Source organism: Tachypleus tridentatus, chromosome 2 (assembly GCF_004210375.1).
Source record: "Tachypleus tridentatus isolate NWPU-2018 chromosome 2, ASM421037v1, whole genome shotgun sequence".
Taxonomy (NCBI): domain Eukaryota; kingdom Metazoa; phylum Arthropoda; class Merostomata; order Xiphosura; family Limulidae; genus Tachypleus; species Tachypleus tridentatus.
Genome location: NC_134826.1, coordinates 115,220,045 through 115,243,618, shown reverse-complemented (window position 1 = coordinate 115,243,618; position 23,574 = coordinate 115,220,045). Strand labels below are relative to the sequence as shown.

The 23,574-nt window shown below is 31.5% G+C and overlaps 1 protein-coding gene across 7 annotated transcripts in view; it reads left to right on the top strand.

Annotated features, from left to right (window-relative positions):
* The window catches only part of LOC143244884 (cAMP-dependent protein kinase catalytic subunit 1-like), a 159,983-nt gene that overhangs the window by 119,626 nt on the left and 16,783 nt on the right, over positions 1-23,574 (top strand). For all 7 annotated transcript variants that reach the window (XM_076490349.1, XM_076490350.1, XM_076490354.1 and 4 more), the window contains 2 exons: positions 6,058-6,123; positions 18,201-18,262. In XM_076490349.1, coding sequence (XP_076346464.1) covers positions 6,058-6,123; positions 18,201-18,262 — 128 coding nt within the window. The remainder of the gene's footprint in view (positions 1-6,057; positions 6,124-18,200; positions 18,263-23,574) is intronic.

The following is a 23,574-nucleotide window of genomic DNA, read 5'->3' as shown; positions in this document are numbered from 1 at the left end:
ACAGATTGTTTTGTAAATAACACAAATAGATTGCTGATTCTGCACATTTTCATCAAGATGGACTGATCTGTGGAGATCATAAGAAATATGCATTTGTAATTTATCCATTAGTGTTTTTGGACATTGGACATAAATAAGATCAATATATATACCTTGGTATGTTTCACATTTGTTATAAAATTGCTTCAAATTGATTGTAGAGAATACTCCATTGTGTGTGAGCTCATGAAACAACAGAATAGTTACCTCTTTAGGAAACAGTTCTTCTCAGAATCAACTCAATATTTTAAGAAGTTGAGTGGTAAAAGAAGTGATTGATACATAATTGACTAAGTTCCTGAGCTTTTGCAAGGAGTTTTCTCATGCTGTGTTAATATATAATTTATACTATCATATTTTTTATCATTGTTTATAGCAGAAGATTCGAGATGCTACAACTTTCTTTTTTATGGTTCTACAATCATTAATGTTTAAAAATTGAGAGAGCTCACATAAGGTTGGAAATTCTGATGATTTTTCTCTAATTTCCTTAATGATAATAGGTCCACATTTTAAAGGTTTTTGGGCTATAAGTTTTGTTATATTTTGTTTTTAATTCAAATTTTGGACCAACATGTTTTCCTGACATTTTGACTAAACATCACAATATTGATAACATTAATGCAGATCTATTCATCACATCTGAAGGCAACCCATACCAAAGCCTAATAACCTTGTTAGAAAAATCAAATCCTATTAACCAGCTTTAACTCAAGCTTTGCAAAAATTTGTATTTCTTTCCATCATTCTCATAATTAAGTATTAAAAAAAGATGCATCAACATCATTGATTCCGTTAACAGTCATAGCCTTATCAACACTTGTCAGAGGCCATGTCATTGCATTTAAAATTGTATTGATTTAATATTTTATGAATTTATGTTTATAAGTTTAGTATCAAATTGTAGGTTATAATTCAACTTTTAGTATTATACATTAGTTACTTTTTAAATTTAAAAGTAAATATTATAAAATATGCCTAAATATCAAATTTTGTTTGTCATGTGATATGTTGAATGCAGCACTGATTCAAAATTAGATGTCTGTGATGTACAAATATAAAATGTATAGTTTCATATGAATTAGGAACTCAGATTACCAATGTTGGTATGATACAATATAAAATAAGAACCTTGTATATTTTCTGTTTAAGATATGGCTTGTATACTGAATCAAATGCAGTGGCCATACTTACCTTTTTCCATTTTTGAAAACTGTCCTTAATATACACTTAATTCAGTATACAGTGTGTGAATAACCAATTGAAAGAACTTGAGTGTCTTTGAATAAAAATTTCAAGTAGGATGTGCCTTTAGTCTTGAAATTACATATGTTTCTGAACAAAATGCATCTTAATTACTAAGCTTGATAAATTATATTGTAATTCTGTGTTATCAATATAGTTATTTATGTTTTTGATTTTTTCAAATTTATATATAAAACAAAAACTGATTTCATTTTGCGTTTTTCACATGCAAGATAAGGTTTAGCAATTTATGGTAAGCAGCAAATGAGTATAAAGTTCCTCATAACTAGAAGATATAAGTGTTTACGATACTTATTTATTTACTGTTCTATGTTTTAAGAAAAATAAGTTTAAACATTTGTAAATAGTAATAACTTGTATACACACATAATATATAATAATTGAAATGTGAGTGTATTTTACAAAATACTAGTCCAGTAAAGCACAGCCAAAACAGGTTATTTTGTAAAGACTGAATGTCAGTTTTTTTTATAAGTTGGATATGGTAACATGACTGCATATTTTCCTCATAAAGATAACTTTTGTAATGTTAGCTAGGCATGACTAGAAGTTCAGTATAATAGAAATAATAAATATATATAAATGTCTAATGTAATGAGATTTAACTTATTTAGACTAAATGTTTATGTTCTTATGTTATAGTTTGTAATCATTATTGAACAAAAAAAGCAAAATTTATATTTCCTATTTTTTATGGCAGTTATGAGGTCAGTCAAATTAACAGGCCCTATATAGCTAGGATTCAGAAAGTAACAGAAAATTTGTAAAGTTTTACTAAAAATATACATTTGAAATCTATTTAGGAATTTTTATAGATTACTCAAATAATATTTTAGATTTTTGGGACAAAGAGTAGTTATTTTCAATTCTTAACATGAAATCTCTTTGCACTTGGACCAGTAAAGATGGAGACTCTATTTTCACAAACAAATCCCCAATAAAGATATCAAATATTTTGTGTTCAAAAGACAGGCAATCCCCACTAAAAGTCTACCAAATTTTGTAAAACTACATGTGCTGCATCAAAAGTTAAATATAAATACTTAGTGTATATTTTACTGAGCCTGTCATGAAAGGCTTAATGTATATACACAACAAATCAGTTTTAAGTTATAATAATGAGATTCACCATAGAAAACATCACATTTAATACCCAGCAAATCCCATTTAGTCCTCTGTTGGCCTATATCATAAGTGACAGAATTCTTAAATATTCTTGTGTATATAATATTTAGTAAATATTTGTTAATGATCATACAGATAACATTCAAATTAAACTACTGAACTAATAATTCTTTCTTCATTAGAAATGTACATGAAAGTATGAATGAAATGGCTTTTATACTGGCATTTCATTGCTTAAATTATTTACTATATTTATATTTAAAAAAATGACAATCTTAACATTTTTGTAAAAGAATGGGGTACAAGTTGGTTACAGTGTCATACTTTTCATGCATTTACAGTAAATAAATACTTTTGCCTCTCAATAAATTCTGTTTATGACCATTACTTCACATTATTATTATTAAGGTGAAACAAACTTTCTGTTTAACCTTTTATACTTTACATAAAATATTTTATATAATATAGTGTGTACTATAACATCACATGTTTGAACTATTCATTTGCACAAATGTTTTGCTGCATGTAAAAGGTAAATCAGTAAAGTTCTTTGTACTGAAAAAATCATTTGGGTTGAAAATTATCTAGATTTACTAAGTAACATTTGTTAAATTTGCATCTCATTTATGGACTGCTGCAAGTTTGTTCATTTTGAATATCCTCACAAAACTCCACAGGGGCTACTTAAAATGTTTCCTTCTCCACTTTAGAACTGACAGAGTAGAGCAAAGAGAGATAACTAGAATTCACTTCTAATTCTTGGTCTATAATAATCAAACAGTGTAATTTGACCATAACTCTTGTAAAGTAACAATGATTCTTCTTTCAAAAGACTTGATACAACAAAAATTATTCCTTTGTGTAAAAAGATATTTCTAGGACATGTATCATAGATTTTTAGATTCAAAGGCTGCTTCCAGCCCAACTAACATAACTAATGATCATTTTAACAACAGATTTGTATTTTATGCCTCACATTTACAGTATTTCATTTATTTTTATTTTTCTCTGTTGATTTCATATATGGCTAATTATTACCTTGCTGGTGCTCATAATAACTATAGTTCATTTTTTTATTAATGGAAATTGGGAGATCAAGAACAGTGAAGTGAGAGTGGCATTTTTTACGTAACTAATAAGTACATTTATATTTTGGAATTCAGTATGGCTAAGAGCCAAAGGCTAGCACTTGAAAGAATTTGAGGAGTAAAATTTGGTTCAAAGAGAAGGCGAATCATGGTAAAAATAGATACTTTTAAAAACTAAGATTAAAATATTCTTTATAATGCATGTGTTTTTCTTAAATAAGAAAAAAAAAGTGATGATATAATGAACATGAATTGAGATATTACTGGTAAGAATAAAGACTAGTATTTTGAAGGTTTTCAAGGAGATACCTGGATGTATCTTGAAATATATGTTTGTAGAATAATTACTGAAAGTGTTGCATTAGATTGTGTTCCAATGGTATCTTTGCACCACTGTTACTTTATTGCTGCTGTTTGGTTGAAATTTGTCTAGATTATTAGAATAAAACTAACAGATCATGCATTCATATACTATGAAGTACCAGATCCTTTATGTTTTATGAAAGTTGGAAAAAGTAGTGAAACAAAATATGTAGTTCAAATCTAGTAAATATTTTTGTTGACTTGCAATGTACACTTCATGTGTGCATAAGCACTAAAATATATATATACCTTCATATGTACATCTACCCTAATTTTTTCCATTACTTTCAGTTTGCAGTTTGTCAAGGATAAAGTGCCATTTGTGATTGTTCATGCTTTTTCATGTGCATATATGTGTGACTTGATAAATCCAACACTGTCTTTTGTGCTTCTGAGAAAAAACATTTCAATAGTTTTACTCTTTACATTTAGGGTAGTTACACCATGTACATATCTATACTCTTATGTAGTCATGGTCATACACATACACAAAAACACAATGTAACAATTGCAGAATAAAAAATGCATAGTATTTTTAGTACCTATTTGCATTCAACAGTATATACAGTTCACAAATTTAAAAACACCATGGTTGCAATTATAATGAATTATTTAATTTTCTGTCATTGATAAATTACTGCATGTACATTCCTCATTATTTAAAATATTTTTGACAGTAAAAATGTTTCAACATTAACTTAGTAACATTTATGTTTTAGAGTTAAAATACATTCAACATGAACTTCTAATGAACCAAGAATAGAAAATGTGTAAGTCTTAATGCATATATTAACACTAAAATAAATATAAATTATATATGTAGCAAACTTTATAGCCATAACATAACTATCAAGTAATATCAGCTTTTAGTTTCTCCTTTGAAACATGTTTATCGGCACATTACAGTGAGTACAGTTTTTGCTTGTTTCTACATGTAGCCATATTCCTTCAGAAATATATGTGACATGAAAAATATTTTTTTTACTTAAAATCTAGGTTTGAATAATGACTCAAGTTTGCAGTTGTCATGATTAAATGATATTAAATACATATATAGTAAATATTTTGTGCATCATTTATTTATTAGAGAAAATGTTTACAGTTTTCTAATGATAATTAATGAGACTATGTATTAAATGGTTTTACATATTGAAATTTGAAGTTCATAAACAGAATTTTAATAATTTTTAGCCAGGGTGGATATGTGATTGTAAGATGACAGTAAAATTGTAATATTGAACTTCATTCACTGTTAAGTGTTACTATACTGTAGCAGAAGCAGCAGTTGTTATAGTAGGGTTTTGGACTGAAGATTACTCAGTTCATCCTATTTATAATATTTTAGGGTATAAATATTTTTTATCCTCTGATTTATTTGTAATGAAGTTGTGATATTGATATAATTGACACCTGTAATAAATGCCAAAAAAAAGCAACATACTTACTAACCATCAAATTAAGAAACAGCTTCATGTCGTGTTATTTTAAGCATTAATTAGCCCTTTAGTTAACTATTACACACATAGTATTAAAGTCATCAAAGTGTGAGTTAAATAAACTTTTTTTGTTTTCAAGTTATTTATATATTAAGAAGTAAGTGAATTAGGCTTGCATGTATTCACATTTAAGTTTATTACGTAATTTCATCATCTTTTCAACTGACTTGATGAGATGTGCTTAATAAAGAACAGGAAGTGTATGCATATATATGTATTAGTGTCTATCAACTTAGCTACAATGTAGTGTTGAAACTTATTGTATATTCAGTGATAATAAAGGACTTTTAATAAAGTATGAAAAGATGTAGTGTTTGTATGTATTTGAAGGATTGCAAATAAGTATTGTTTAATATAAGTCTTTTCTTTTGTGTTTGTTTACTGTATGTGTACTTGAGGATTGAAATACATAAACAAGTGATTTATGATCTTTGTTTTATTATTAAGTTTTAATATTTATCATTGGACAAGTACTTTTTGGCACATGTAGGGTTCATTTATTATATGTAAAAAAAAAAAAATACCAGTTATTGTCATGATCTGTTATTGATTTATTTAAATTGTCTCTGCTGTTTTCTCATATGGCATATTTACATTCATAAGTAAGGAAAGGAGAACCCATTACCAGTTGGCCTGTGTGCTGATGGGACTTTGAATGATGAATAAATTATGCCTTTCAGGTAACGGACAAGTTACAGGAAATCAAACGAAATCACTTCTTAGCAGTGAAATGTCCCCTGCAGACTGTAAGTACACAAAAGTAGTCAGTTCAGTCAGATTGCAAGAGTGGTCAGTGTCTCTGATTTGACAAACACATGACCTTGCCCAGCCACTGCTGTAGAATCCTACTTCACATTATTAACATTGTTTGCACAAATATAACCTCATGCTTTGTAGAGCTTTGTTCCTTACAGACTAAATATTTTTTTTTACATACATGTAATCTGTATGGATGTTTTTGACCTTGTGATGTTAATTCCTGAAATTACCTTTTTATAACAAACTTTTCATGATCAGAACTATATGTGAATACTGTTTGCAACTACTAAAATGTGGATAGACTTGATACATTGCCGTATTATGAAAAATTGCAATATATGTAGTGTAAATACACACACACACACACACACACACAAAGCAATATGTTTCTCATCCACAGTTTTCTCCATTAAGATATATATTTATGCTAAATAATTTAATGTACATCTGCTACAATGTTGTTAATATTCATTGAGAAACCTGTTTTTTAGGAATATGCTAATTTAAATGAAAAATCAGGTCTTTCCACTTTTGTTTATAATGTAGTTCTAACTGCTACCATTTCTACTTGTATATAATACTTTATAGATTAGTACTGCAGTACAATATACATTCTTCAAGAGTCTTTGTGGTTTATCAGTTTGGTTTATGTGTGTGTGGAAATTATGAAACTTTTCAAGAAACCAAAATTAAGATTAGAACAGCAATATTTAATGCTTTTTGCTGAATTCAAGTTAATTTTATTTTGTTCATTTTTTATTGTAGGTTATGTTTCAGTGGACTAATTGCATACCGAATTTGTATTCCTTTATTTTTGAGCCTCTACTACCCCTATTACTTGATACTCAAAGTTAGAAGACATTTAGCTTATCTTATATATATAGGGTTTATTTTGTTATGTATGGACTCATCATTTTATAAACACTTAAGTAAACACTTAAATCTCTTGTATCTTATGGATGTTTTTTTTTTCTTTGGAACTGGACTATTTTTTGAAGAACTCAAAAGATTGGATAAATTTGGTAAAATGTTTTTACATTCTTTGAATGTATCAAGAACAAATATTAAGACTACACTTTGTATCTGTATTTATTATTAGACCATATATGTGTTAAGTAATGTGCTATATTGTAATGAATTTTTATACTATATGCTATCCAACCAAACTCCAAGCAAGAAAATGTTCATGCAGCAATCTGTATGACAGCAGAAAATAGAGATGTTTTCAAACTGTTAATTTGTAGGTTATTGTACAAGTTAATCTGTAGGTTTCTTGATGAAACATTAGTGTTGTTCACATATAGATATTTTCAATTGTTATGAAATGCATGTACCTTTTAATTTAACATAATGCAATATAATGTTAATATAACTTTTTTTTGTTATATGTTCACACGTCTTCTCACTGTGTCAAAATTACTAAGGATAAATATCATTGTTTTAGTTATTTGGATATATATATATTAAACACCATTATTTTCTTGTTGTTATTTTCAGATACACATGTGTAGTGTGCCCAACTACTGCTTAATCAACCAATGTTAATCTGTTAAAAGCTATAGTGTCACAAAATAGCAGAAAATATTAAAGTAACTGTTGAAAATTATAGACCCAAATTATCTTTAAATTATGGATTTAGCAACCTTGTTGTTTAATATAGTCTGTACATAAGATATTGTAATGACTAAAAATATTATCACATTGATAAAAAGTTTCTTAATTTTTAGAAATATTTATCATAAATAATTGTTTTTAACTCTTAGTTTATAGTCTAAATTGTGACTCTATTGTTACCACATTGGCATTTATTTCTTCTTGTGTTCTTTAGACCTTGACAATAGCTCACATTTATCTTATTGCCCTGCACTGCCTGACATATGGTTCTGGTACAAGTAATTTGAATAAACCCTATTAATAAAAGGATCTGTTAGTGGAGTGCTTTAAAAGGTGGATCTTTCTTCTTCAGGGACAAACTGGGAAGAACTGGAAAAGTGAAGGAAGGTCTCTTTTAAAAAGTACTTGGGATATGGGGTTTTTATCATTTTATATTAAGACTTCTTTGAACATGCTTATTTTTCTGACATTATGAATGAAAGGGTCTAGTGATTTATTCTTGTAGGTTGATTACATGCTGAAGAAGTAGACCAAAAATTTTGTATTTGTTAAGACTGTGGTTGTCATCATTCAAACTTGTCCATCATATATTACTGGATATATATTTAGTTAAACAACAAAGTGTTAATTACAGATGGTTGATATTTAAGTCTTCAGTTTGTAAAATCTAACAGTTTTCTTCTCCCCCGGTAAGTATACAGATTTACAACATTAAAATTGGAGTTTGATTCCCCTTGGTGGACATGACAGATAGTCTGATATGGCTTTGCAAGAAAATACGCTATATACACTAATAATTTTCTCATTTCTGAACTACTAGATAAAACTGTTAATGACATGTTAACATAAATAAGACAGACTGTGAACTAGAAGCCTTAAAAAAATTACAATGAATGAATTTGTTCAGATATGAACTCTAGATTAGTAGAATTAAACCTATTTTGTTTTATATTAACATAAAAGTATCAGCAGTAAAGACAGATGTAATCAAGTTTTATGAACTAAATATTGTTCCATGAATATATTTGAAAAAAATTACTGTAATCATCAAATTAAAATACATATAAAACTCTTTTTTTAATTTTATGTAGGCTATTTTTCTTATTGAAAGTATTTTTTCTTAATTTTGTTGACAGACTTTATTGCTTTGGTAATATGTTTTATCATCACAGTTTTTTGAAGATTTTATGTAATTACAAATTATATTCATTTTGGTCAAAAAGTGCTTGAAAACAAGTGAGATAAAAATTCTTTGATGATAAAGCTTCTTTGATGTGCTCATTATTTGTGCATTAAAATCTGCCTTAGCAAATTACTTCAATATTTAGAAACAAGTAATTTTTTATTGCACCACTAGATTAAAAAGTTTATTATTATTTCATAAAAAGTGTTTGACATTTAGTTACTTTTAATGCCTGCAATAAACAAGCTTCTTAAAATATTGAAATTATTTTAGATGTTCAGCTAGTACAAAGTGCTTCACAGTAATGAAGCCTTCAACATGTAAACATATGACCCCTTTATAGCTACTGAAACTTAATCATGATGTATATTTGTCATGTGCATGGCATATTACAGGTCAAAGACAGCCACGTTTTCTTATTTATTAACAGTATGTAATTTCTTCTCAGAAACTGATTTCATATTTTTTTATATGTTATGTTTAATTGCTTGAACAATAAATAGTACTAAAACTGTCAATCTGTTACCTGTCCCTGTTGCACCAAACATTCTCGCCCTTCAGCCATGGGGGTGTTATAATGTGACGGTCAATTGCACTTTTTATTGGTAAAAAAGTAGTCCAGGAGTTGGCATGGGGTGGTGATGACTAACTGCCTTCCCTCTAGTCTTACACTGCTAAATTAAGGATAGGTAGTGCAGGTAGCCCATGAGTAGCTTTGCATGAAATTCTAAAACAAACAGTTATGTGTTTTTTTTTTAAATTCCTTATACATGAGAAAAAGTTTTAACTAAGTAAAATAATTGTTTTTTTTATACTTAGAAGTACAATGAAATTAGTTTAAAACTGTTATTAAGGCTAACACAGGGATAAAAAAGAAACTAAAGCTGTTAATTGCTAATGTACATCACTGTTCATGTAAGCTAAGTTGAATTTTTTTGTGTATAAAGCCACTTTAAATTTTTGTGTTATCTAATTGATTATAAGTAGAAATACATACACCAAGTGCCAAATTTATGTAATAAATATAAATATTTGGTATTGTACATATATAATTTAAGTACAAGAGTAAGACAGATAAAAATTCAAATACTTTGTATTTTTGTATATTTTAACTTCCATATACAATAAGATTATTTTGTATGAATAATACTTTTGTTTATTAGAAATAGAACAAAAATAATTTCCACCAGTGCACCCAACAAAACAAAGAAAACAAACAATAACAAGTAACTATAGTAGTGCTAAACATGAACAAATAAATAAAAAATGATTTGACTTACAGCTGTCATCCAATAAAGTATGCAGTTTGAAGTACAGTAGGTCAGAAGTTAAAAGGCTTAATTTTCTTCTTTTCTGTGTTTAGTGTAGTGTTTATTTGAACTGCATATGTTGATTTTTCCCTATCTGTTTATAATTCTGATTTGTTTAGGTTTTATGGGAAAGTTGTTTTAAAGTCATTTCAACATCACACACAGTTTGGTACAGTTAAGATTTTTTGTTTTTTAATAACCAGCTTAGTTACATTTCCTTATGTTGGTAATTGTAATTGATACTCTTTTTACAGAATGTATATTTAGTTATTAACTCGTACATTAGTCTTCATATATTGTTATTTATTAAATTTTAATTGCTTGTTATTTGCATAGTTTGTCAGACGAAGTATAGAATATTTCTATGTTTAGTTACCATGAACACTTTTTTTTTTTCCAAGTATAAGCATAAAAACTGATATTATATTACAGAAAGTTTTTTCTTCATTACATAAATAATTTCTAGGTATGAACAAGACTTTCCACATACAAACTTGGACTACTACAGTAGCTTATATGTGAATTTCTAATTATTTATATTAGTACATTTTTGAAAAGTTGATTTGTCTGAGAAGATTAATGTTAAGGAAAACTAAAGTTTCTTATAATATAGCAGGTGTTTTTTTAATGCATTTCTGAAGTGGGGGCTGTGCTCATTTCAGTTTCTTTTCCACTTTTAAAAATGTAGTTTGTTTTTTTTGCTCATTTGCTAATCATCAATTAAAAAAAAGACTTTTACAGTTAGGTTGATTGGTTTGTGTTACATATGATGGCATGAGACTAAGGCTGTCATGCTGTTAGATGGAAGACATGCTTAATGCTGTGTTGTAATACAAGGCAACAGTAGGCTTGGCAGTAGATCTAGTTCCATATGATTGGTGAAACATTTGAAACCTATAAAATCTACTTTGTCTTTATTTCTATAATTTTAAATTTATATTCCTCTTTATTACATGCAAGTTAAAATAATGTTCATTATGAATTAATCCTTAAAATTTGAATAAGATTTTAAATCAAGAGTGTCAAGATGGTAATAAATTTAGTTTTGCTATGAAACAGTTCACTGGAGAGAAGTAATTTTTATGCATTAAAATAGTTAAATCTCGTGAATATCCAAAGGCTCTCTCTACTCATTCCTACTAATGAACTTTATAAAGCCATGATATTAGGAGATATTAACCTTATTCATATATGTATTTGTTACAGTAATACCAATGGACTGTTTAAAAATTATTACCATCAGATTTGCTTCGACTAAACTGAAAACTGTTGTTTTGGGTGAAAAGAAATGTAATTTATTTTGTTTTGATTACTATTTGAATGTTCAGTATTGTACCTAGTTTCAAATATAAAATTTGTCAAATACTTTACTACAGCAGTGATCCTCAACTGCTGTGTAGAAGCCCACTAGTGGGTTATGAGACATAAAGCTGTAAGCTATCGTTGGCCAGTATATTTATAGGTGCTTTAAAGTAACAAGTTATCAACTACATATGTGAGCCTTTACTGTTGTGCCAAATAATTAAGTGAGCTTTGAGATACAAATGGTTAAGAAGATTTGCTTTATGATGTGGTGAATTAGAAGTTATGAGCATATAATAAGAATAAAGTTATTTTATTTCTCATGGTAACATATATGGATAGATTCATTTAATTTTACACCACAATTTTTAAATTGTAAATTTCAAAACATACTTACCTCCTCTCACACTACATCTATTACTTGACTACTAGGATTTCATAGCCTATCGAAGTATTGGTCTAAATTTTTTTCTTTTCTGGTCTTTTATTCCCCACTTAATTGCCTTTTGTGATATGTCTCATGATGTTCTTCACCTCTCTTCATCTTGGTGCTGTACATAAGTACCTGCTTCAGATAATATTATCACTTTTTCTTGGCAAACCCACTCATCAATGAGTTTCTCTAGTATGGCTGTTGGAGATATTTTGAGCATTCTTTGTGTTAAAAAGAAAGTTTGAAAAGCTAGATATGCCTTGCATTCTAAGATTAATGTTTTCAGCATATCTAACATTGTTTACAAATGGAGGAGGTGAGATGGAGTTATACATTTAGTCTGGTGAGGTTTCTTCAGGGGACTCTGGGTTGCATTCTGGAGTAATTGATAAACAGGGATCATTGTTAGCATCCTCCTTGACTTGATTTCAACTTTTACACTTTTTCTAGCCTCTTGGCTGGTATGTTACTGGGAATATACGAGTTGTTGAAGGACATTTGTCTACCAGTTGCCACCCTCCCTGAGTTACATAAGGTCCTTTTTTTCAAACTCTTGACTATTCCATGGTCTTTGGATTTGACAGTTGATGTAATTTGTTTGCATTCATCCTTGCTGTCATTGAATTCTTGACTTCTTTTGTTCTTACACGGGGATCATAATTCTGCCCTTATTTGAGTGCTCCAACATCATCTCCTTGGTCCATGAAGACCAAGAATAGATTTTTTCTGTATCCATGAGGTTTCTTCACTTGATTGGAGTTCTTTTACTGGCAGTGTATGCCTTTAGGGCCTGTGGTGGCTTGACTTCAAGAATTTTTAGAAATGTGGATAGGCTTTACCATGGATCCATAAGTATAACAAGTTCTTTCATCAAAATTTGTCATTCATTTCATGTCTCCACCACTGTCATTCTCCAAAGTTGTAGTATTTCTGTCTCCCACAGATTCTTGGAAATTGGAACTTTGTTCTATGGCTATCAGAAATTTGTTGGTCAAGGGGACAGTGGATAGAGCCATTCATGTTTTTCCTTGGTTTTTATTGCTGCCTGTTTGTTTTACCCAAAGCTCACAATGAAGTCATTGTTTTCTGTACATTAGTATTTTTAATCAGGGATGTAAGTAATGAAATTCTTTGTTGCAAACACTTGTCTGCAAATTTCCATAGCAGATTTGTACCATTATTATCTGCCTTATGTCTACAAGGACCTGGTGCTGCAGTTCAGGGCTCTGCCCTTTGAACTAGCATCATCTCCATATCTGTTCTACTGAATCATATGAATCTTTTCTTATCACCTCCATTCCTTTGGCTTACACCATTCTACTGAATGTCTGGCTACTGCTGGAACCATCTCATCAGTTAGTGGTATATCACACCCAGATACTGCTTTCCAAAACAACCAAGGTAGGATTTATTGCCAGAGTTGAGATGTCTCACTCCAATAGAATATTTTATCCATCTGTGGGTCTTTTTCAACATATCTATCAGTTGAGCTCAGCTGACTCCTATCCATCTCCTTTTCCTATGGTTCTTTATATTTTGGGGAGATTCTTTCAGTGGTCTATATGCAACCAAATGGATCATGAACAGCATTTCACTGGAGTCCTGTACGTGGTGAGGGGGTCTCTTAGGGAAGGTGCTGTTTTTCAGTTTACCTCCTGTGGGATCTAAATATCCACCCATGTGTTTGCCATGCTTGTGACCCATGAAGGGGAGGAGAGGATTCTGGTGGTTGAGGGGTCCTACCTTAACACACCACTTTGGCCTTGGAGTGGCCCCCTTGGGTCAGTTGGCTAGTCCATTTGGGCTAGGGCCAACCAAGTACCAGTGTTGGATGTTCTCAACAGGTGTTGTAGACATTGTATCTGATGCTGGTGTTTGGGTATAGTGCTCACAAAACCCTGGCATTGCTGCAGTGTCCTTGTTTGGCACTGTAGTGTGTCCCCTCATATGGCTTCATGGTGGGTGGTGTCAGTGGGAACTGAAATATTCCTTTTTCTATTATGGATCCTCCAAGTAAAAACTTAAATAAAATAGTGAAAAACAGTCCATAGGTAAACGACCACGTCTTGAAGATTCTGAGCCGCAATTTTCAACATCTGTAACACCTGTTGTACCTAATTTTCTTATACTACATTCTCTTTTACCACTTTTACATTCAGAAGGGACTAGAGGAACTTGCTGGCTCTCCAAAGTCAGTAAAGAAGCTTTGATCTGGTTACATATTGGTGAAAACATTCACATCTCAACATAGTGAACTCCTCTTGCATTCAAAGGTGATTTGGGACATACCTACTGAGATTACACCTCATGCAACTTTGAATTCATCACAAGGAGTTATTGTTGAGAGGGATTTGAGGAACATCCCTGAGTGAGAGATTCTTGCTGGTTTCCCCATCCAAGGAGTTTCTGCAGTAAGGTATATCTCCACTCTCAAAGGTGGAATTATGATGCAGACCAGTATCCTCATTCTGACATTTACATCACCACATCCACCTGTCACCATCAAGGCAGGTGATCTTAATTGCAAGGTACAGCCATACATTCAAACCTCTCAAATCTTTCCAGTGTCAGAGGTTCAGTCACTCGAAGGCGGAATGTCGTGGTTTCTTGACATTTGCTCATTGTGGTGGCAGGAACCACGATGCCTATGAGTGTGAAACGGACCCTCATTGCATCAATTGCAATGGCTCTCACCTGTCCTGCTTTCATTCTTGCCATAAAGGGTTGGAGGAAAAAGAGGTGCAGCATTTGAAAACAATTCATAATATTACTTATCCTGAGGCTTTGTTTCTGTACACCACTTCATCATGGATGTATGCTGCTGCACTTTGTTTCACTACTACAGTGTGAGTGCAGATGGATTTCTCTGTGCCTCCAAAAGAATTGTTCTCAAACCACATTAAACATCTGACCTCCATGGATAAAAAGTTAATGAATCAACTTTAACACCCATCTCTGTCCCTTACATACATTCCAACAAATCCCAAGATACACTTCCTTTGGTTCCAGGTACAGGCATTTCCTCGGACACATCTTCTTCCTCTCCAAGGTGCAAAACAATCATTCGTTCACGTCCTCAGTCATCGGAATCCCCTTCCAACAGCAAAGACTTGCCCAATTGACCCAGGGCAGGATCCATGGAGGTTAATAAACCTCCCTCAAATAAAGACAGTAAAGAAAAAAGATGTGGTTGTAAACAGAAGGATTCTCCACCCAATTTGTCTACACAAATAAATATGGCCACCTTGATACAATGGAACTGTCGAGGATTACGTTCTAATCTGAATGACATCAACACACTGATTGCTTCCTATCATCCTGTATGTCTTTCTTTACAGGAAACATTTCTAAAACCTGTCGATACAGCCACTTTTCAGCAGTTTTCTTGTACAGAAATGACAGGCTGTGTGATGGATGAGTGCATGGAAGGGTGGCACTGTTGGTTGATCAGCATGTGCCAACCCTGTCTTTGCCACTCGATACATCCTTGGAGGCCGTAGCCATCTGTGTTTCTTTAGGTCATACCATTACTGTTCATTTTCTCTACCTGTTGCCTGGAGAGACATGTGAACAATCAGACCTTGATGCTGTCATTGTATAGTTGCCCTCTCTCTTTTTCATCTTGTGGGACTTTAATGGACATCATCCCCTCTGGGGAAGTGCTGATATTGACAGGAGGGGTTGCTCCATAGAGCATATGCTCTCTGATAACAATCTTTCTCTTTTCAATACTGGTTCTTTTACTTATTTTCATGCACCTAGTCATTCTTACTGCTACTGATCTCTCAATTTGCTCCTCTTTACTATTCACCCATTTTTCTTCGAGGGTTGACAATAATCCACGAGGCAGTGATCATTTTCCTATAATTTTGAGAGAGACTGGTTGTGTTTGATGCCACCCCACATAAATGCCCTGATGGATTAAGCAAACTAGCCCTCACTACTGATCTCATGATTTCATTTTGTGGTGGGTGTTGCCCAGTTAGGTATGCTTTTATCAAACCAAATCTGCACTGGCTCTGTAGAAATAAGGTGTTTCACAAGACTACCTAAAGGCAAATTGGGTAGTATTACTGTACTGTGTTGGACTGCCACTCATGAATTATCATGTGTAAGACATAAGGGGTTCCTGCCCATCCCTGATGATCATCAGATTGAATGAATTGGGGTGTGTTTGCTTTTAAATGGTTAGGGAACTTGGTTTACCTGTTGCACTGTTTTCAGAGCATTATTCCTCAGAATTTCCCAACATGTATTAATCAGATGTTAGTTGGAGTCTGCTTGTAATACTAGCTCAGATTTGATGCTGAACAATCTGGTTGGGTTGAGTGTTGCCCTTCTTTTCAATCAATAATGATTTTTTACATTATTCACAGAAAGGATCTGTTGTCTCTTTAATTTCAAATGCAGAATGGTCTCATCCTAGTTGATCCTTAGTTGAATATTGTTTGTTCCATATCTTCCCCATAATTTCATGAGCAAGTGGAGTTTTCCTGTTTCTTCATGTTGTGTATAGCATACAGGATCTTATCTTTCCAAGTTTGAGGTGTTGCCTTTCAGACTTTCACATGTTGAGAAGAGGATCTGCCCTATTTGATGTTGCTTAATTTCTTATTGTGATCCTGGTGGCTCAAAAAACATCATTCTATAGCTACAGGTTGGATTCACTCACAAATATATCTATTTGTGGTCCAAATGTTTTAGCTACCAATGAAGGATTTAGGGCCATGGATCTATAACTTCACTCTCAGATAGTGAGACCTCAGCTATTTAGTTAGGGCCTGTTGATGATGGATCATGTTCAATTCCACCAACAGTGGAAGATTTAGATTCCAGTTAAAGAGCACACTTCTTCTGGATGTAGTGCAGTTCCCCTACTAGGGTGTTAATCTTCTGTTGACGTGACCGTGATTTGTTCAGATGCTTTCTGTATGGATAATGTTTTTACCAGCTCCTCCAACATATCAGTATGAGATTCTAGTTGTAGTGTAAGTCACAATTTTTTAACAACAAAAATGTATTTCCAATAATAACTCACACTTCCTACCCACAAAAAGCCTGTGTTAGAAAATAGGATTGAATCTGAATGAGATGCTTATATACATTACCATGAAAGAGGATGTATTGATATAGGTGAATAGTGTTGTAAGATGGATATTGCCGTGCAATTATGTGGAGAATAAAAATACTGGAGTGTGCTAACATTAGCAGAATGAGGTGCTTATATATATTATTATGTTAGTTGGTGCACTGATGTAGGTGGATACTGTCATGAGACACATACTGCCAAGGCAGTTATGTTGAGAATAAAAAGACTGGAGTAAGCAAGAAAAAATCAAACCAATGCTTAGATGAAGAAAAGGAAAGAAACCCTAGCAGTTTAGTATTAGCTATAGTTTGAAAGGAAGTAAGTATTATTAAATATGCATTTTCTACTGAAGAAAATGTTAGCTTTCAACTTACTTGCAAAATGCATGATGATTTTTCATATTAGTTTTTGTGATTGAAGTAACTAAGACTTATCTGGCTACATATTTTAGTAATGTTTGTTCTAACAAGAAATGACCATTTGCTTGTCTGTAGTTATTAGTGAGATTTAGTTTATTTTATTAATAATAATTTTTTGACAATGAAATACAAATAAAATGCACTGAAACAATCAGATTTTTTTTTCTCTTATCAATGCTTCTTTGTTCAGATTTTACCTCTTTGCCTGTGGAACAGACATCAATATTGTTTTACACAAATGGTAGTCCAATGTAACTTTTGATGAAATGTACTAATAGATAACATTTTAATGCTAATAGTCGGGTTACCTCTCAGATGTAGTATTTATATTCAGACAGACTACTGTATGTTTAAATTACTTTAAGTTTTAGAAGTTTATAAGGTAGTCATCTTTCATATTTTATAATTACATTTGAGGCTCATGTGTTTTTTCCATAATAGGAATTTTCAGTTCTTAAGATGCCATGAAAGAGTACTTCAAGAGTTTTTTTGTTTTTTTCCACTAATTTATTTGCCACATCTTGGATTGTTTTTTTTTAGATGTCAAACTGTCAGTAACTGCATCAAATTAACAATATTTTTGTGCAACAGACATTAATGTGATGCTGTGGCTTCGGTATTGCTTGATAGGTTTTCTTATTTTCTAACTGGTTATAATTTTTCAGTTTTTACTTCTTGTTTTATGTTTCTATGTTAATTTATTTTGCATTGCAGTTGAGCAGTTCCTGGAGGAAGCTAAAGAAAAGTTTGAAAAGAAGTGGAATAATCCATCCAAGGTAAATATTATGAAGATTCTTGAAAGGACAGAGATAGTTTTAAAGGACCAAGTAAATTCGAGAGTTTCATGGGCTAATTTTCTCCTTATCTTTTTAGTTCTTTACTTTCTTGTTTTGTCAGTTTAGTTTATAGAGATATTGGAACTGAATTAAACAATCTGTAAATTTCATTGATTTATAAATAGTTAAACACGACACTGAGATGACATTTGTAAGATTTCTTAGTCATTGAAACCAAATCATTTGTAATATCTGTTGTGAAAGTACCATTAAGTGATGAAGAAAGATGTGGGTGATAATTCAGTTGTGAAGGCAGGGTATCTACATAACTAAGTGTAGATATTCTTAAATCACATATTATTAAACTGTTACAAATAAAATTTCCAAATCAGCGTAAGTCCTATATTTTCAAGGTGGGGTATCATAGATACACGTATATATAAAATCATTGAAAGTTTTTTACTCATTCCCAGCTAACTTTGAAGAAGGAAGTGCTCAGATTATTGATATTTTGCTTTTGATTTTTTTATTCCCTTTATTTTATGTGACTTTTGGTGTCAAATTTTGTAATGTAGTTTTATTTGTTGGAGTAATTTACTAGGTAATTATTATATTTATATGCATCTTACAACAAAGGTGATCCATTATGTATGTTAACTGGCTCTGTTTCTTTAATTCCTTTATAAGGTAACCAGAAATTGTCCAGTGTTGTATATTAGTTATTTTGTTTTTGTATTTTTGCTTAAAAGGGAATATAAAAAAAAATCCTAAACTAGGACTTGTTTCCATTTCTTTGTAGACTTTTGAATTTCTGTATAAAGATGCACATTCTTAATTCAATTAAATGAGTTGGTTGTTACCTTGAGTAAAAAAAAAGGGGGGGTTGCAGTTTAGCATCTAATGAGGTCATTAGGCATTTAATAATAAAAGGTGCAAGAAAAGGAATATACAGTTTTTTTTTTAAAGAGTACTCTCATCCAGTATGAGTAAAACTCATTTGAGAGTGACAGAGAAAAATATAAAATGTGTGGAAAATTAGCACTTCCTAAGTGGTGATATGCTAGGATTATGGATGTGACTGGATGTGTATTTGTTATCAAAGATGTATCATTTATTTGATTAGTAGGAGTGACAATCTCCCTTAAAGGGAATGGAACTTTGCATTTTGGAATAAGTTTGTAAATAAATACTGAGATCACAGAAATATATCTAGAAGACATTGAAAGTGATACATGCGTATGGTTAGTTTAATTTATTTGAAGGTAACAATAAAGCCTAAAAATATAGTTCACTTAAACTTATTTATCATTCAATGATCTGAGTTAGATGCTATTATATGAAGGAATATGTGATCTTTATAAATGATAAAAGGATGAATACAAAAGCCATAAAAACCCTTCTTACATTATTGATGTTATTCTGTGTGATAGCTTTGATTACGGATATCTGCACTATAATGTGTATTCTACTAAAAGAAGCTTTTGTTTAGTGCACCAATATCAATTTTGTACTTCCTTCCTCTTTACATACAATTTGAAGTCTTATCAGCCATGAACTGACAAACTTTGAGAGCTTGAGTGAGAAGTTCAAAGACGTAGAAGTACATAAAGATGTATGGAATTTGTATAGGATGAATTTATATTTGCACTTGTGTCTTGCAAAGGAGCTTGGTGTGTTGAATGATGTGTGGCTGAATGGTTTGTGTTGATGGAACTATATTATTTTTTTTACATCTATTCTGTGCAAAGATATTGTAGTGTTAACACTTTAACTGAATAGTATTTCACATCATACTCTGTTCCATTTTTGAAATATTAGCAACATTTTGGCATCATCAGGTAATTAGCAGCACAAACAAAAAGTCTAGAACAAATATTTTATGCTCTGATTATTCAAGATTCAGATAATTTGAAAAATAACTATAGTATTTGGAACAACTATTTTATCACAGAACACAATTTTAAATAAAAGTACTCTCTTCACAACAAGAATGACTTTCATAAGGACTGTACATGGGGATTTAATTGTACGTTTTTTGATGTAGTTTGTAAATATATTGGTAAAAATTAGAGTTCTTAAAGAGGTATTTTTCAATCAAGATACTTCCTTTAATGTGTAAAAAAAAGTACAGTTTATATCAGCTCACAAGCCAAGCAGTTTTTCTGTGCCGTATTTCCCAGAAAAAATCCTATTTTTGGAAAATGTTAACCATCTAAGAGTTTTTTCAGTGAGGTATCAATACTACATTTAGTAACTGCTAGCACAAAAAGACACCTGTAGGGTAGCATTTCAGCTAGTAATAGTAATTCTTCATGTGGTATGCTCATGCATCATGCAATTCAATACAATAATTTGAGCTATGTTTGCCGAATAATTTCTACTTAGACGTGTCAAAGGATAATAAAATAAATAAAAGTCTGAACAGATGTATACTGTTATAAGCTTTATGGTATTTTAAGATAAATAATTTTGTTTCCTTTTGCTGTTTGCAGTCATTTTAGAAAGAAAAACAAAGGTAATTTAGATTTTTTTTATGGTGATAACAATTGTCAGTCAAATTAACTGAATGCATATAGAGTTAAGGTAGAAGAAAAAAACAGATGAAAGATAAAGTTTTACTAAAAAAGTTTGATATTTATTTGGGAGTTTTTTTTTAGAGATTATACGAATGAAAATTGACAGTTTTTGGGTGAAGAAAAGTATTTTTAATATTAACATGAAAATCATTTCGTGCTTGAAGTTGTCAACATTCTTGAGTTCTTATATATTTATGGACAAATTTTTACTAAGAATAGTTGATTTTAAAAGCTGTTTCTTTGTTTACAGAAGACTTGTAATTTTTACTGAAAGTATGCCAAATTCCAAAACATACCATCTACTGACACAGCTATTCCTTGACCTTTATTTTTCCCATCTATATATTGGTTTTGCTTGGTCCAGTCTTTTATACTGCACTTAAATGTCTTTGGTGATTTTTTGCCTTGTGACACACTTCATCTACATCTGTCCTGGACAGTTTTTGATTGACTTCTACCTTCGTTAGATTGTCAGCTTCTGTTGTTTCGTGGTTTCCTGACTTGTGTGTTCTTGGGATTTATTGATTAGAGAATCTTTGTTGGAGGGACTTTGTATGCCTGCTGTATCCCTTCATGAGTTACATGAGGCTTTTTATTTCATCCTTTGATATTTGTGGGCATTCCAAAGGTATTGGAATCACAAAATGATGTCTCTTGTTTGCTTTTTTTGTTGACCTCTAGACTTTCTTTGGCTCCTCCTGGCAGTCAGGGCACAATTATGCTTTGCGTGTCTCAGTCCTAAGCTTCTGTTTTTCACTTTATGGATAATCAGAATATATTCCATTCTTTGTTTCAAGGTTCCTCTATTTGGATAAACTGTTACCAAGAGTATTGATGTCAACTATAGTTGGGTGGGATGTGTTGTAGTATGGTTACAACATTTGATGAACAGATGGTATTTCTTCGCTGCAGATCCATTTGTACTTTAGGTTTTGTCATCGGGGTTGGTCTTTCTGCCAATTTTTCCTCCTCCATTATCCTTCTAATCTGTGGTATTTCAACTCCTGACTGATCAGTGGAATGTGGATTTTCCTTCCAGTCTGAATGTGATTGGTCACAGGTGGTAGAGAGAATTGATCCCAGTTTTCTAAGATTTTATTCCCATTTATTTGTTTTGCCTAAGATGAATGAAGATTCACTGACAACCTTTGATCTTTCTTATCTCAACCAATTCTTTGATCCTCCCAGGTTCACAATGGAGTCATTTTTTTTCAACCTGTGTTGGCATTTTTCACCATGTCTGTGGATGACTAAGTTGAATGTTGCTGATGTATTGCGAGTTTCATTCATACAGGTTGGGTTCTGCTGTTTAGGGATCTACCCATTGGTCTGCCATTTGAAGGATATGCTTACTGCAGGGTGTACAAGTTTTTTTTACATTTTAAGCTGGACTCAGCTGACTCCCATCCAGCTCCAGGCTATGGAATGGACAATCAAGCTCTTAATTATGTGGATGGTTTAATCTGTTTAGGGAATGTTGATATTCCTCGAATATTTGATTCCTTCATGACAAGGTACACATGCAGTCTCTTCAGTGGTTACTGTACAACCAGTGTATCAGATATTCCAATCCATTGGATCATCCATTGTCCTTCATCAGGAGCTGAATTTTAGTTCTCAAGTGGTGTTTGGATCAGTTCAACACTACCATTTCTAACCTGTACTTCCCCTCTGTTCTAATTTTTGTTTCTTCAGAGATTCCTCACTTCAGGGATGGGGTGTGTATATTGAAGATCAGGAATCCTTCCTTCAACATCAATAACTTAGAACTTCTTACTGTCCAGCATGCTATGATTCAAGGTTTAGATCTGTTGTAGGAAAGTAAAATTATTGTCAGGTATCTTCTCCAAGGCTGAATGAAATGTTGCAATTGCAACTACAGAGTTTTGCATATTTACCAGACTTCAGCCTTATCAATCCTGTATATATTGGTTTGGATGGATGTGTTGTATTCCACCAATGAAATTTACTTAGACATGGTACTTGTAGGATATCTAAGAACTTTATCAATGCTTATGATGCATATACAGTGTTATTTCCATTTTGAAGTACAATGTATTAAATTGTAAAGATATTAAACTACCTGCACCAAATGTTCATTTTGATGTATTAATTATATGCTGAATGACCAATTAACTTGCATTTCAGATGTTTGATTTGAATAAAAAATAAAAGGAGAAGAGGCTAATTGATATTGTTATACAGCAGCTAGTGTGCCTTATCATAGTTAAAATAATATCGCTATTACTCTCTGCTTTATGTTGTGTGTATATCTAAGTGGAGTAGAATTGTTAGGAAACTGGCATGCTCACTAATGCTGTATTAAATTCGCATGGCTACAAACAGGTTTAAAGAAGTTGAATGTATGACTGGTGTGCTGTTAATCATGAAGCATAATTCCTCATTAATGTCATGACTGAAATATGATACATCTTCATGTAAGATTTATTTGAGAGGGATGACATATTACTAGTAGTTTCAAGATAAAAAAAATGTAATTCTACACATACTTGTATATATTACAGTGATGTATATTTTAAACAAATGTCTTAAAGTAGTATGGGGTAATGGCAAAATTCCATTGTGTAATAAATGTTTACCTTCAGCTTGGTTATAATAAAACTTTTTTGAGTTGAGAAAATTATTGATTATATTTATTAATAATTACAAAATATTAATTTAATAATTTAATGTGTATTTTGTAGTGCATATAGACAATTTAATTTTTACTTGCTA